Consider the following 18,031-nt stretch of genomic DNA (forward strand, 5'->3'; position numbering starts at 1 on the left):
GTAAATAGGAAAGCGTACGAACTCATTACAAGTTAGTTCAAAAGTCGTCCATGTTTTTTTACACTATTTCTTTCTTGGTATACTTGATTTTTTGAATTAAACTTTATGCCTGTATGATTTGTTGATCATTGCTGAAATAAATAAAAATACCATGGCCGATGCGCAATTAGAACTCCAAGACATATGACATACAATCAAAAAGTCTTTTATCTATTGAATAATCATAAACTCTGATTTTAAAACAAAACATTATAGTTACAATAGATGATGCCGCATAGTTTATGTACGATCACCTTAATTTTAAACCATTTGATGATTGCTAATTTCTATTTTATTTTAAGACGGAAGATAAAGCACCCTGTCAATTCATCTACAAGAATATACAATAGGTAAATTAAAACTTAGTTCTTCATTCCAGATGTGAAGTTACATGTTTAACAAATCTTTGTTCAATTTCAGAAAAAAATGAGGAGCTAAAAATGTAAATTTGTCGAAATTTAAAGTGACAAAAAAATTTGATTACTGGAAGAAAAGAAATCGCGTGACAGAATGTAAAGAAAAAGAACTTTGCATCGCGTCATCACTGTTAACAGCTCAAATGTACCGTTGCTGAAAAAATCTTTCGCCATGAGGGCAAAAAAGTGAAACTTTAAAGTGAAAAGAACACTTCTACATGAGCGTGGGGGATTATGCTAATGATTTTAAACTTTGTTAAAAATTAGCAATGGGTTAGTTATGCACTTCTGAAATATAGCGAACATTAAATTTAATAAATTTTAAAAACTATATATTTTAACTTTTTTAGTGAAACAAGGACAATAAAAAACAAAAAAGCAAAGGGTGTTTGATTATTAATTTGTGTGTTGATTGCTCTGGCGCGCATATGTAGCGGGTTGGGCTGGCTCGCCGAGTATTCCAATGTGCGTGTACTGCGTGGCCGATATGAACTCTACAAGTCAGGCGGCGAATAACATCGCTGCCGCCGGTCACCCGCCTCCGCCATCCTCCGCCAACGCTTGCAACAACAAGGTGTACAGATCAACGGATATTCTATTTTTGAAGAGTATTATCAATTGTTCAGACCAGAACGCTTACCAAAGACAGGTAAAATATAAAATTTTTTGAAATTATAGGTATATATTTTTTATAATTATATATATTTTTTAAAATTGTATATATTTTGTTTAAAAATACACGTACTCCCTTGAAAGCTTTGCGTTTTAGTTGGCAAAGCCATTCGACACTTTTATTATTTCGTTCCTTCTTATAAAGGCAAAGAAAAGTGTTTTTCTATTTAAAAAGGCATCAATAAAAGCCAAGCTTAACCTATCAGAGACCAAGACCAACGAACAAAAGTACATTTAGAACAATATGTCTAATTGCCCCAGTAATCATCATTTTAAAAATCAGATAGAACATGTGAAAAGTTAGTTGCCACACTTTCTTAATTGCTTTTTTTGCAAAGTATGTAATCGACTGAATGATTCTAACATGCCTCTATAATGTTACGGATATACTGATGGACCCAAAATGTATAAATGCTTTAAAATCACCCTCCTTTGTAAATCAAAGAAATAATCTTCAAAACTTGAAAACAACAATAATAACTTATTCCCACTCTTTGTGTATGAAGATAGAAAAGGATAAATGAATTAATTCAATTTTTCAATAATTCAGTTTCTCATGCAACAACTTTCTTTTCCATAAATGGATATAGAATACGTGGATATTGTATGAGATCCTCTCATACCCTGATAAAATGTTTCCCCCAGCTGGCTAATATAAGAAACCTCCATCCCCTATCCTTATAACATACCCTAATTATCTCCCCTGACCAATATTTGAGAACTATATTAGTAACCTAAATTGACGACAAAAATTCTCCGGTTTCAATATCCACGTATTCTATATCCATTTTTTCCATGTTTACATCAAAACATGCAATACACCTTTTTATTGGCGTAGCTACTCTATAACCTGTGTACGTCATTACAAGAACCCGTCCAATACCAATACTCACCTCTTAAGACTGGGATACAAAGACACGTTTACAATGATAAGCCTGAATTTGCATGACTGTAAGTCAAATAAACCTAAATGTAATAATTATTTAATGAGACTAACTCTATCTGTATATTTTTCGTTATATCAGGTTATATTTTTTGCGCTAATATTATATGAATATATTTAAAATTTGTCTAAATTATAGTATGTTTCAAGCGTCGTCTTACTATTTTGCTGCGCCCCTAGTTATTAAAGACTTTGTATTCTAAGAGAAAGAGGGCAAATAAAAATTATCTAATAGGATTCTAACGGAAAAAAACCAAAAAAATCTTCTTTTTATAAAAGATTTTTAAATATTTAATTTTACCTAAAAAATATTAAAAAGAAGTTTACAGAAATAAATCTTTCCTATTGTCATTTAGAAATACTAAATTAATTTTTTTTCTTTTAATTCAAATTGTTTTTTTTGACAAAAAAAACAATTTATTGTCTTTCTCCACAGGTTTTTGAAAAATAAATTTGAAACTTTAATAATTATTTTTGTATTTGAATTCCATGACTGTCCTTTTAAAGTTTATTCTGGGGAGTTCGAATTGATTTTCTTAGCTTTGCAATTTTCCTTGGATGTAGGGTAAAGAAAATAAGGTAAAAAGTTAATGACAAAAAAAAAATTTGTTTGCATCTTCAAAACATGCATTTTATAGAAAGTTATTGAATGAAGTTTTCATACAGCTTTGCGCATATTTTTTAATTACAAAATCTTAAATTCTTAAAATGAAATTTGCTTGTACTTTTACAATAAATCCTAAAGCTGAATCGAAATACTAAATTTTAGTGTCTTCAACAGAAATTTTAATAATCATTAGAAATGTCAATTTTAGAGCTGCTTAAAAAATATGACAATATAAGTAATACCAAAAAGGATCAATATTATTTATATTTTACCTTTTCTAGAAACTTTTTATAATACCTATAAAAAAGGGATACATAAAAAAACTTTTGGCTAAAGTATCCCGAATGACGTATCCCTTTTTGTAGGCACTATAAAGAGCTTCCTTTTTGTGTGACTGCAGTGAATCAGCCTCAAATAATCTGCCTGGGATTTATTTCACAAATTTTACATTTAGCTTCAACAATTCTTTTTATATATTTCATTTCTTGAGGAAAAATGTTGTATTTTCTGCTGATATTGTGTATTGGTCTGTCTTGTAGAGGATTCATAATATATTTTCAAATTATATAAGCACAATTGTTGGGTGGTTTTCTTGAAATAAATCATAGCTGAATATTTCAGATTTTGAAGAAAAATTAAATGTTTTTCTTTAGTCAAAGTGACATTAAATGTGTTTAAATCTTTTTCGACATTAGTAAATCAGAAAACAATGAAAGCATTTTTGTAATAAGATTAATTTTCATTAGATACAAACCGGCTAAGACCATTAAATTAGATTAAATCTAGTTTTGTTTTAATGAAATTGGCCATTCAAAATCCTAGAAAATCACAGTAATATAGACATTTTTCCGCGGATATAAAAATGAAAGTTTTGTTCGCCCCGAGTGACCGAAGTTCATTGCTAACAAAACTAGTATTGAATTAAAAATTTTTACTTTATTACTTGTAAAAAAATTGTCTATAATTGATGTTATATATGATTTTTCAGTACAGCAGAGAACCGGTTCTTATCAAGCGGTTTTTAATCCTTACTAGAAATACAAAAGAATTCATCAGTAATTAATGTTTAAAATATAAACATGATGTAGTTTAAACTTTGAACATGTACTGTAAGTCAGATTGTCCCAATATGTATACAAATATACAAATATTTATATGCAAATTCTATCAGAAAACTTTACTTGAACACACAAATACACATACAAATAACAAGAACTAAATCAACCAAAACGATTCACTTTCAAAGTTATCAAGAATCTTACAAATGTTAATATGAAAATATAAAAATTTAAATGCACATTTTTAGTTTTTGTTTTAAATTTAAAGTTAACCTAGAATCTTGGGGCTATGTATTCAAAGATGTAGTAAGGGGGCGATATAAAACCCTCTTGATGCTTAAATCTAAAAAATAAAGTAGCCTAAAACCATCCCGCGACCTATATGAAGCTTCCATGAAAAGGAAAACTGAATCAGTTAATTATTAATGAAATTTTAATCTTCAGACAAATAAAACCTTACTACTTTATATTTTAGGATTAAACTATGTCAAACATGTAAACACAACAAGATTATAGAAAAGCTTTGCATTTACAAACACACAAGCACACACACATACACGCAAACACTCACACACACACATACACACACACACACAAACACTAATACAGGCCAACCCTTTATCCCTTCAATATTTGAAGTTTGAAGGTTTTGAATTTAAAAGCCATCCGGATTGTAAAGTGGGTTGGAGGATGGGCGACATTTTTCAGTATTTTAATATCTTCTAGTTATACTAGTGGCTGTTTCCCCAGCTTCTAGGAGCTCTTAAATCAAAACGGTAGGAAAAGGGGAGAAAATGGCCTGAAACCTTTCTAAAATTTGAAAATGAATTATACTAAAACCATCCCATGACCTATGTGAAGCTTCATTATAATGAAGAACTTAATTGATTCAGTAATTATCAAAATCTTACGTTTCAGACAAAAAATATCACTGCTTTATATAATAGGATTATCTAATATACTATGCCATTTTTGTGGAAAACCCTTAAAAATTAAGCTCAATTTTTAAAGGCTTTTGACTTTAATAAGACAATATCTTTTAATAATAATCAAATATATAATAAAATTGATTCGAAAATACAATTTTTATATAGATTTAAAAAGATTTTACCACTCTAATGCCGGATTTTAAAAATGCATTTGGTCTCAATATGCATAATGCTTTTCCAAGTTATATTGATGCAATGTTATTACAAGATTTTCTCAAGCTTCCATTATTTTGATTGATTTCAGCATGAATAATCTTTTCATTAATGGATCAAATAATGACTGATCATTTTAAAGAATAATCATTATTAATGTTTTTAGAAATTAAAGCGATCGTCTTAGGACCGTATAACATTATTTATTTGAAATGAAATTTTCTTTTAATCCCTAAGAATATTTGTTTAAAGGGAGTGTGAACGTAAAAATTTCTCATCTGATTATCAAATCTTAACATTTACTAAGCACATTTCACTACACTGATCAACCAAAAATGTCCTATTCACAAAAATATCCAGAAATAATGCCTTGATTTTATGGTATTTTGAGAGGGAAAAAGGAAAAAACAGGGAAAATCTGAACGTTTTTGTTTCTTATAATGTTTGTAGGGATATTTAACTTGTCATATATAGTTGAAACAATTTACTTACTGTTAAGGACTTATTTTATGCTATAAAATTGCCAATTCGTTTTTTTATAACGTAGTAATTAGGTAATAAAGACATATTTCAAATTCGTATTATTGACAAAAAAATACCTCACTGTCTACAAAGGGTTGAATCTCATAGGTTATATAAAATAATAATATCCTTTTTTATTGTGTTGAACAATAAATAACCCACTTTGGAGAATTAGTTTACACTTTTATCAGACTGTTTATAAAGAAATATTGCGTCTTTATTATTTACAAATTTGTAATTAAAGGTGGGCGAGAGATTGGCCATTTAAAGTTAATTGGATACTAATAAAAAACCTGTTTCTGGCTTTGTTATTGTATTTGGTTTTCAATAAAAAAATATTGCTTATTTTATCAATTTCTAAGTAACTATACATTGGATTAAAGCAAGGATTATGTTAAAAGCCAGCTTAACTGTTAGGAAAAATCTAGAACTATGTGAAAAAGTTTAATTTTAGCTATAATGGGAGAAAAAAGCAATTTAATGCACATTTTATATAATACGGAAAATTTCTTCCTTTCCCCGTACCTTATAAAAATCGTCGGAAAAAGCCGTTTTTTAAGCAAACAAAAGCGCGTTTTGCTCTATCTGTGAGATATTATGAATGAGATAATGTTAAGATTTGATATTAAGATGAGAAAAATTTACGTTCACAGTCCCTTTAAACATTACCCACCAGACATCCAACCCTTTTATTGCACGACCATTTTAAGCCAATGCATTCCACCTACTCTTATTACATTGCCGGACAAAGCTGAAGTAGGTGCCATTTTAAACGTCTCTAGTATGATGCATTGTGGTCCAGTCTCGAACATTTTTTGCATTTTTTAATTACACTTTTAATTAATGCTACCATTATTGTGTTTGTTATTGTGTTTTTCTTTTATTTTAGGACCGCCACGATGGTTACTCAGATAGACCGGTTACACATGATTCTTTACGCCTTGCTGATCAGGTAAATCTACAAGTCCATTCATCTATCTATCTAGCTTTCAAGTAAGAAAACGAGTTTTTCAACTTTTTAAAGATTTAGGACTAAAAGTAACAATAGAATGCAATATAACAAGCACCGAATTTTTGGATGCCTTTTTTGACCTAAATGCCAACACTTTTCGACCTTTCAAGAAACCAAATACCGACCTCAGCTACATAAACTCGAAATCTAACCATCCTGCTAAAATCAAGAAAGAAATTCCCAAAATGGTTTCAAGTAGAATTTCTAAACTTTCAAGTTCAAGAGAGATTTTTGAAGCTGAGAAAATTCCTTTCAAAAATGCATTAAATTCAGCTGGCTACAATGATGACTTTACTTACTCTCCCCACCAGCCACGCCATCCTACTACAAGGTGCAGGAGAAGAAAGGTTATTTGGTTTAACCCTCCTTTCTGTCAAACAGTGAAAACTAATGTTGCAAGGAAATTCTTACTACTGATTGATAAACATTTTAAGAACACACCTCTTCAACAGTACTTCAATCGTTCTACAGTTAAAGTGTCTTATTGTTGTATGCCTAGCATCAAAGCCATCATAGCTGGACATAACAAATTCATACTCAAAGATACAGCTGCTGCAAACACTCAACCTGCAAGATTGTGCAACTGCCGTGGTGGCCAAGCTGTGTGTCCCGTTGGAGGCCAGTGCTTGAAGTCTAGCTTGGTATACAAAGCAGAAGTCATCAATGCAGTCAAACCTGCTACATACATTGGCCTGACTGGTAACACTTTTAAAGAAAGATTTACTGGTCACAAGTCATCCTTTAACAATGCCAATGCAGAGCACAAAACCAGCCTATCATCATTCATCTGGTCATTGAAACGAAATCAAACCAATTATGACATTAGATGGTCCATCCTGCAGCAAGCACCAACCTACAACCCTAGCTCCGGTGCATGCAAACTCTGCAACCTAGAGAAGGTGAAGATCATGTTCAACAATGACGTCACCATGCTCAACAAGAGGTCTGAGATCAACAGCAAGTGCAGACACAGAGACAAGTTCCTTCTCACTGAACACCTGGCTGCTAATGATACCTGATACTGCCGCTCCAAGATAGTTTTTTAAAAATTATGTTTATTTCTAATTCAAATATTTTTTAAAAATCCTCTAAACTTTATTGAAAAAATCTATGAATGCTAATATTATTGGCAGTATTAAATTGTAACTGAAGATTGCTTAATGCATGAAACATGATGTTTTACAAATAAACTTTTGTTCATTCTATGTGGACTATATCTAGCTTTCAATCTAGGAATTTACATATATATACATACCTATTTTATCGGAAGTTTCTCTAAAAGGGCTAAGTCGAGCATATAAATCTAAAATAAAGGGAAGAAGGTAGTTTTTCGTTTGTTCATTACTTTATGTCAGGTTAGTTTAGGTTATATTGGGAACTGGATAGCCCTGCAGGGTTAGGTTGCCGAAGTTTTATGCCCCGCAAAGTTAGAGCCCGCTATATAACTGTTGTATTCGTTCACATTTTCTAGTAATTATCTACCTATCTATCTTTATATCCTTCTGTTTCTATATGTATCTATCTATTTATCTACATATCTACATATAAAGGTACGAACAATAGCAGAGCAGCGAGCCTATTTAGATGAAGCTAAAGAATTATACTATCTATATATGTATTTATCTATCTATCTATGTGTACAGGTACGAACAATAGCAGAGCAGCGAGCCTATTTAGATGAAGCCAAAGAATTACACTATATATATATGTACATATTTATCTATCTATCTATGTGTACAGGTACGAACAATAGCAGAGCAGCGAGCCTATTTAGATGAAGCTAAAGAATTACACTATCTATATATGTATTTATCTATCTATCTATGTGTACAGGTACGAACTATAGCAGAGCAGTGAGCCTATTTAGATGAAGCTAAAGAATTACACTATCTATATATGTATTTATCTATCTATCTATGTGTACAGGTACGAACAATAGCAGAGCAGCGAGCCTATTTAGATGAAGCTAAAGAATTACACACCCTTCTCACAAACAAATCCATTCAGGTTACAATATTCATATTTTAAGTAGCGAAGCAACTCTATGATTCGTAAAGATTTCGTAATTTTTTAGTTTTTGCATATTCTCTCTCTTTTTTTGTTATGATTACTGAATATCTGCTCCTTTCGTCCATTCTATGATTTTTTGTCTCGTGGTCTAATATATTTTAACTGTATGTAAATTTTAAAAGAAAAAGAAAAAAATATTTTTATTGGAGGGTAAATTTTTATAGGGGGGATTTCTCATGATTGGGTGGAGGTAATCTTCCCTAAAATAGGTATTTACCTTACCTGGATCTATATCTTCTCTGTAAAGAAGAACAAATATTGCAGCAGTTATCGAGAACCTTCGGTAAAGCCAATCACACAGACATCCTGTGGATAATATTTAGTCAATTAATTGCAAGAATTTTATTTGCAGGGTCTTCTAGAGGTACACGACGAGGTAGCCGCACATATTCAAAACTCTCTGGAGGAAGTGAAATATATTGATGGAGTGTCTTCTGGGGAAGAAGATGAGATAGAAGAGGCTAATGATAATCAACAGGATAATAAGGTCATCATTATTTTCATTTCCCTTCAACTATAAAATCTAGAGTTTTCGCTTAAATTACTTCATTGGTTTTTACTGTGGGTCCTAAAAAATATTTATCTAACATGAGAAAATTGGACAATGTTTTCTATTAAATGTTTTAAAATTTACTGAAATCGATTGGACTATTTGAAGATATCCGTTGCGGACAGATAGACGGACAACCACTTATGTAGAAAAAATATAATTTTTAAACTTTGCATAGTGTTTCAAAAATCTGCCATGTGCCGTCATAAAAATGAGAGGAGAGGAGATGTGGGAAAGAAACCACTTAAAAAAGAGATGACGACACCTAGCAGATTTTTGAGACAATTTGTAAAATACATAAAAAAAATTGAAAGAAATAAAAAAATTTATTTCATAATTCAAATAATAATTGAAACATTATTTTGTTTTTAGACAAAATCAATTTGCTTTTATGATTATTAAAAGAATATTGAAATTTTATTGTTTCATATTTCAATTTACGCAGATTGAGTAACCAGGGATCTAAAGAGATAAGACATTGGCCGACAAATACATGTATAAATCCCAATGATGATACCGCTTCTGTATATTAAAATCAGTGATTGAAACGTTTGAACACTCAACATGATGTACCCAGCTTATACCAATAACGGAAGAAAATTACGAAACCTATACTTGGTTTTCAGCTGTTGTTGGGGGGCAACAATCATATAAGTAAAATTGACGACCTCTCCATTTGCCACCCAAATATTATTTAAGATTTTTTTTCACTTGTTGGTTGTACCTTATACCTGGTATCAACCAATCGAAATTGATTAAAATCCCCAAAGTTTTTAAACAAACGAATTAGAAAACTTTTTAGACTAATGTAATAAATAGCCCATTTTCCCCTCTCTCTCTGAAAGTAACGGACAAACCCCAAACTGTCCCAGTTTTGAGCAAGACGATTCCAGTTACGTCATATACGTTTCGGGAAAAAAAGGGAAGGGGGGAAGAAAATCTCTTCAAAAGAGATGGGAGAAAATGGAAGAGATTTTCTTCCCCCCCTTCCCTTTTTATATGACGTCACAGGAATCGTCTTGCTCAAAACTGGGACAGTTTGGGGTTTGTCAAAGTAACGATATTAGGAAAACGTTATTTACTTAGCCGCTGTGAAAGATAATCACCTGATATTTTTGTGAAGATTTCCTGAACCAAGGAAAAACAAGTATATTACTGCTGGCACGACTGTAATGTCCTAGGCCACATAATGTTTGTTGTGGAATGCCATTTACTCATACCTTATTAGAGATGGATAGCTAGAATTTCATGTTAATATCATATTTACCAATGGGCTTCTTTTTTCTACCCTTACATGTATTTGAATGGTCTTAATATTTTAGTAATATTTCTAGTATGGCTTTGAATCCGATTAATTTTCGCTGGATTAGTACCGGCTACGAGGCATACTGAAAAATCATGTACAGCATCGTATTACAGACAATTTTTCACGTATATTAAATTAGAAATCATAAAATTATTACCAGCTTTATTAGCCCAGGCCTTCGGCCCCTCTAGGCTACAAAAACTGGTTTTAATCATATAATTTTTATTTTAATGTCCGCAGAAAGTTGTCTATAATACAATACGATAGACAAATATTCTTTTACACTTCAGGATGTATTCTAGATAAAAAAATTCCCAATAATTATTTTACTTTAGGAGAAAAGTGATAGTAGCGACGAGATAGTTGATACATTTCGAATGGTTGGCCTCAGACGAAAGAAAGGAGAATCTTTGGTAATTTATCACTTTTAGAAGAATAAGAGGGATAAGGCATTGACTTTTCAATTAATATGTCAGTAAAAATAGGCATGTGATAAAAAGGCATTTTTTTTGACAATTTGACTATATACATGATTAATACCTTTGTAAATAGTTGAGAAAAATGTAGTTATTATCAAGCAAATAGCAGACAACAAACCTTTGTCAGTCTTAACTGGGCATTTGCAAAACTATGATTATCACTGCTGCTTTAGCATCGGTATGTACAATACATAGGTATTTATAGATCTGACTTAGGGCGCTCTAATGTACATATCAACTGCTGTTGTTTTTGGAAAATATTGGTAACAACAAAAAATCTTCGGATGCAATATCACTTCATCCCTGACTAGTTTGTGCCTATTTCTTGATTGCAAGATCAGAGAGAACAAATATTTTTGATAAAGATGTTTTGGGTAATACGCACATCAGTTCAATAACAGGGATCTTAAGAGATAAGACAATGGATGATAAATTGACTCATTGTAGATACCTAATGACGATAAACAAAATTAACCCTCATATACGTAGATCAAACTTATTGGTTAAAACTTTTGGACACTTTTAGTTTGAACTAATCCATCAAAGTGTAATTAAAGTCCATAAAGTTTCTGTGTATGATAAAAAAAGTATAAGAAAATATATGACTCAAATTTAAAGAACATCCCCCCCCCCTCTACCATCCAGTTAATTTATTTACTAAATGAATAAACTGTCCAAAAAACGAGTTCAATGTTAGCAATCTAAATTGACGACAATTCATTATATCCACATATATTCTACATCCATTGATATTATCTAAATAAATAGATTACACTAATTATTTGTAGATGTAAATATCTTATGATATATTTAAAAAAGGATTAAAAGCCAAATATGCCAAACAGAAAAAAATAAAACAGTTTTATATTCGTATGAAAAATTTTCAAAGACTGAAATAAAATCAATATTTTGTTGCAGGGTCTAACAGTGACTGTAGACGACGAAGGTCAGGTGATTGTGGCCAGAATTTTGTCCAACTCATATATCGAGAGCCAGGGACTCCTCAGGCCTGGAGATGTTGTCCTGGAGGCCAACGGCACCAGGATCAAGACTCCAGAACAGGTAATAGTTATTTTTCGCATCGGATTATAAACAGCTTTCCGTGGATAAAAATTTACAATTATAAGATTAAAATTAATTTGTTTTAGCCCCGAGATGCCGAAGGTACGGGTTAAAAATCTGGTTTTAATCTTATGATTATACATACATACATTTGTATATTCGTAGAAAACATTGGATATAACATATACAATGATAAACATAAAATTTTCAGTATAGCTGAGAACCGGTTTTAATCCACCAGATATTAATCGGTTTCGAAGCAATAATGGAAACTTGCTTCTCTATCTTTGAAAACAAAATATATATACCGTTTACTTGTAAGTCTTCAGATTGGCAAAATTTAATTAGAAGAAACTGGCATCTAGTGGCTTTGTTTTTGAAGTTTGAGGTGAGGGGAAGAAAAATAGCCTTAAACCATCCTTAGACTTTAATGTTAAAACAAATAGCCTAAAACCATCCCAGGAATTTTATATATCTTCCCTAGGATTCAGTGGTTAGCGTCATCTAAATGATAAAACTATCCTTGGGTAAAACAATAATCCGTTCTTTTATATAATAGGTTACTTTAAGGTCATTAAATCTTACCCAAATCATAAAAAAATTAATACCGCCTCGTGCTAACTTGATAACATTTCATCAAATTATTACAGTTTTGTTTTTGTAAATTTTAGTAAACAGTTATGCAAGCCTAACAACATAACAACAATATGTACTTACTTTTTGAAATACAGTTTTTGCACAAAAATACAGGGAATGATAAATATTATAAAAAATAACCAGAAAAGACTAAAATATTGAAATTTATAATAGTTTTTGTCAGTAAATTAAAAATAGTATTGAACGAAAACTTTTCAATTTTAAACAAGCTTAATAAATATCTAACAATTAGCTATCTAAATTAAGTAACAACTACTAGTAAAAGCTAGTAAATTAATTTCTCGTATTCATTTGAATCCGGTGGATAGGAACCGGTTCTCATGAATACGAAAAAACTATGTCTAGCATCGTATTATATCCAGCTTTCTACAAATATAGAAATGTACAATCATAAGATTAAAACTAGTTTTTTTAGCCAGTGCCTTCGGCACCACGGGGCTAAAAAACTAGTTTTAACCTCATAATTGTACATTCTATATCCGCGGAAAGCCGTTTATAATACGATACGAGAAATAACTATTCTAATAATCATGCATGTTTGTTATACCTATTAAGTATATGCACTTTTTTACGTCATTGTTCGGCTTTAGGAAAAGTTTTGCAAGTTAGGCAAATATGCAAACACTGTACTAATATTCAGGGATACAGGAATAAATATATTGTTCATAGAATATTACATTAAGTTAGGCAAATATGCAAACACTGTACTAATATTCAGGGATATAGGGATAAATATATTGTTCATAGAATAATACATATGGTTAGGCAAATATGCAAACACTGTACTAATATTCAGGGATATAGGGATAAATATATTGTTCATAGAATATTACATTAAGTTAGGCAAATATGCAAACACTGTACTAATATTCAGGGATATAGGGATAAATATATTGTTCATAGAATATTACATAAAGTTAGGCAAATATGCAAACACTGTACCATTATGTAGGGATACAGGGTTAAATATATTGTTCATATAAATTACATAAAGTTAGGCAAATATGCAAACACTGTACTAATATTCAGGGATACAGGAATAAATATATTGTTTATAGAATATTACATAAAGTTAGGCAAATATGCAAACACTGTACTAATTTTCAGGGATACAGAGATAAATATATTGTTCATAGAGTATTACATAAAGTTAGGCAAATATGCAAACACTGTACCATTATGTAGGGATACAGAGATAAATATATTGTTCATAGAGTATTACATAAAGTTAGGCAAATATGCAAACACTGTACCATTATGTAGGGATACAGAGATAAATATATTGTTCATAGAGTATTACATAAAGTTAGGCAAATATGCAAACACTGTACTAATATTCAGGGATACAGGGATATATATATTGTTTATAGAATATTACATAAAGTTAGGCAAATATGCAAACACTGTACTAATATTCAGGGATACAGGAATAAATATATTGTTTATAGAATATTGTATAAAGTTAGGAAAATATGCAAACACTGTACTAATATTCAGGGATACAGGAATAAATATATTGTTAATAGAATATTACATAAAGTTAGGCAAATATGCAAACACTGTACTAATATTCAGGGATACAGGAATAAATATATTGTTTATAGAATATTGTATAAAGTTAGGCAAATATGCAAACACTGTACTAATATTCAGAGATACAGGAATAAATATATTGTTTATAGAATATTGTATAAAGTTAGGCAAATATGCAAACACTGTACTAATATTCAGGGATACAGGAATAAATATATTGTTAATAGAATATTACATAAAGTTTGGCAAATATGCAAACACTGTACTAATATTCAGGGATACAGGAATAAATATATTGTTTATAGAATATTACATAAAGTTTGGCAAATATGCAAACACTGTACTAATATTCAGGGATACAGGAATAAATATATTGTTTATAGAATATTACATAAAGTTAGGCAAATATGCAAACACTGTACTAATATTCAGGGATACAGGGATATATATATTGTTTATAGAATATTACATAAAGTTAGGCAAATATGCAAACACTGTACTAATATTCAGGGATACAGGAATAAATATATTGTTCATAGAATATTACATAAAGTTAGGCAAATATGCAAACACTGTACTAATATTCAGGGATACAGGAATAAATATATTGTTTATAGAATATTACATAAAGTTAGGCAAATATGCAAACACTGTACTAATATTCAGGGATACAGGAATAAATATATTGTTCATAGAATATTACATAAAGTTAGGCAAATATGCAAACACTGTACTAATATTCAGGGATACAGGAATAAATATATTGTTTATAGAATATTACATAAAGTTAGGCAAATATGCAAACACTGTACTAATATTCAGGGATACAGGGATATATATATTGTTTGTAGAATAATACATAAAGTTATGCAAATATGCAAACACTGTACTAATATTCAGGGATACAGGGATAGATATATTGTTTATAGAATATTACATAAAGTTAGGCAAATATGCAAACACTGTACAAATATTCAGGGATACAGGGATAGATATATTGTTTATAGAATATTACATAAAGTTAGGCAAATATGCAAACACTGTACTAATATTCAGGGATACAGGGATAAATATATTGTTTATATAATATTGTATAAAGTTAAGCAAATATGCAAACACTGTACTATTATTCAGGGATACAGGGATAAATATATTGTTTGTAGAATATTACATAAAGTTAGGCAAATATGCAAACACTGTACTAATATTCAGGGATACAGGGATATATATATTGTTTGTAGAATATTACATAAAGTTATGCAAATATGCAAACACTGTACTAATATTCAGAGATATAGGGATAAATATATTGTTTATAGAATATTACATAAAGTTAGGCAAATATGCAAACACTGTACTAATATTCAGAGATATAGGGATAAATATATTGTTTATAGAATATTACATAAAGTTAGGAAAATATGCAAACACTGTACCAATTTTCAGGGATATAGGGATAAATATATTTTTCTTAGAAAAAAGTAAGATTTTTTTTTGATTGTCTGAGCTTCTTATACATATATCCCGGTAAGGTCTGTTCTTTTAATACTAGAAGTGATTTCTGTTTACTGTATTTCACTTTACTCTTATCTATAATATTATTAGTTTGTAATTGCAGCACTATTTTTATACTGATTAAGCGTACACTCAATAGCAATCCTTAAGTTTCATAAAAGGAATAGATTTTATTAAATTCACTAAAAACTAACACTATTTCTTTATCCCAGTTAAATATTTTTTTTGTTGCATAGGAAGGTTAAAGTACTTTTTCTATTTCTATTATTTTCAGGAATAAACGAACTTCTAACTTTGCGCTATTTTAGAATTTCTCTAGAATTTCATAGAGGAAAAAAAGGTATACTCAAGTCATTTTAGCCAATGATAGCAAGTAGTTTTACCCACCCCCCTTAAAATATATATATATAATACATATAGATATATTACATGAAGGGTAAATTTTAAGGGGGAATGTTCTTTGCACAATTTTATAATTTCTTTAGATGTACCGAACAAAAACAGTATTTAACGCACTTATTTTTTTTTATCAAAATATGTATAATTATTTAGTAACTGGTCTCTTTTCACTTTTTGGAAGTATACTTTTTTTTTATTTCAACTCCCTTATTCCTGATAAGTAATATATTCTACTTGTATTGTTAACAGAAATTGATTTTACTCCAAGGATAAGTTTAAGATTTGAGTAAACTTTTTGATGTGTAAAAACTTTTGTAAAGCTTTTAAGGAATTACAATAGAAAAGGCAAATATTCGTTGTTGAGTACATTTCTATTATGCAAGGCGTAAATTTTTGTTGTTGTTGCAGTTTTATTTTTGCAGCATTGGTTTCTTAATTTACCCACTTTACCTCGCAAGCACACACACTCAAACACATACACACACACACACACTCAAACACACACACACACAAACATTTATTTTTTTATTTTGTTTGATCACAATACACACTTTAGTCATAAAGTGATCAGAAAACGTCGTGTCAGCTGTAATCACAAAGTCAAGCAACTACTGATCGTATTAGAGCAACGCCTTTTATTTTGACTTAAAAGCATCGAAACTGATAGAAATTGAATTTAATGGTACTACATCAAGGTTTACGCTTTGAACTTTGTGATTTTTTTTTGGGAGATAGTACCACCTTCATTCTAAGGAAATCCCCCCTAGAAAAAAACTAACTCTCTCCAATTTTTAAAAAATGAAAGGGGTGGGTTGACAGACACCTCACCCTCAAGTGCCCCTAAGGCTTTTAGCTAGTTTTCTATCCTTACTTTTATAATTTCTAATGAGCAGAAATAAAATTGTGAGATATAAAAAGATTAGATTATGAAGGATACAAGCTTTCATCTTCACAGCATAGGTAATAAGGAAGATCTAAAATACAAGATTTTTTTACTAAAATATAAAACATATACAGCTACACCCCTGGAGACCTTTTGGGCACTTTAAGAAAGATTGGGATGGGTGTGGGGTTAGCCTTCCTCTTTCTATTATATTTACAAAATGAAAAAGAATAAGTTTTGTATTTCAGGGGCGATTTCTCTTGGTATCCCGTCTCTAACAATTGGTAAAATCTCCTGTACTAAACCATATCGTTCAGCAGTTTGAAAGTTCCCAATCCCTCGTAAATGTATTTATATCCATTTTCTTAATCACAAAATCATCTGTAATGGAAAATGATTTTTTTGCCTAATATCTTATTACTCATATTTTTTTCTTATCATCTGTCATTTGATCATAGAAACAGACTAACAACTGACCAATAGACAGAACAACTTTATATTGAGTAGGTATATAGAGTGGCTATGCCACTAAGAAATCTGTCAATTAGTTGAATAAAATTTTTAATCAACAGAGAGAGGATGTGCTGTGCACCGTTTTGTGTATGCAAAACTTGGGCCAAAGATTTTATCTTTGGAAATGGAGTTTCGGTAGAAGGTTGATTGGATTAAAAGTTGATACAACAGTTGGCAAACTGAAATTTATTTCATACAATAAAAAATAGATTGATTTTACTACATATTCTATAAAAAAATGTATGTATGTGTATGTGGTTTGTCTTAAAAGATCTAATAAAGGTCGTTACACAATTTTCAAGAAAGTTACTGATTACATAGGGAGGGTTTTAGGCTATTTAAGCATTTTTCGTACAACTCTTGACATATAAGTGGGCCTTCTTAAGCTGATAATAATAATGTTCTATATTACATGTACGTTTAGTAGTTTCGTAAAAGACAGGCTATAAAGTCGTAATTTCAAAATTGACTCCAACAATATTCTATCATCATGAACTGTAAAAGATCCGATATATTTTCACTGTCCCAACTTGGGAGCGTTGATAGATATCTGGCAGGATCTGTGCAACTTTATAAACCTCAAAATTTCAAATCAAAGTTGCAACTTACCAGGGATATATCAATAGTAAAAAATCTTCCACCACCCATAATGT

General features: G+C 30.4%; 1 protein-coding gene across 1 annotated transcript in view; it reads left to right on the forward strand.

Moving 5' to 3' along the window:
• Positions 1 to 457: 457 nt before the first annotated feature.
• LOC145323022 (protein PALS2-like) overlaps positions 458 to 18,031 on the forward strand; it is a 31,086-nt gene continuing 13,512 nt past the window's right edge. The window contains exons 1-6 of the mRNA XM_080165411.1: positions 458 to 1,104; positions 6,289 to 6,351; positions 8,338 to 8,418; positions 8,834 to 8,968; positions 10,673 to 10,750; positions 11,735 to 11,878. Coding sequence (XP_080021537.1) covers positions 919 to 1,104; positions 6,289 to 6,351; positions 8,338 to 8,418; positions 8,834 to 8,968; positions 10,673 to 10,750; positions 11,735 to 11,878 — 687 coding nt within the window. The 5' untranslated portion in view covers positions 458 to 918. The remainder of the gene's footprint in view (positions 1,105 to 6,288; positions 6,352 to 8,337; positions 8,419 to 8,833; positions 8,969 to 10,672; positions 10,751 to 11,734; positions 11,879 to 18,031) is intronic.

Source organism: Acartia tonsa, chromosome 1, assembly GCF_053477335.1.
Source record: "Acartia tonsa isolate MP-2025a chromosome 1, ASM5347733v1, whole genome shotgun sequence".
In the NCBI taxonomy this organism is placed as follows: domain Eukaryota; kingdom Metazoa; phylum Arthropoda; class Copepoda; order Calanoida; family Acartiidae; genus Acartia; species Acartia tonsa.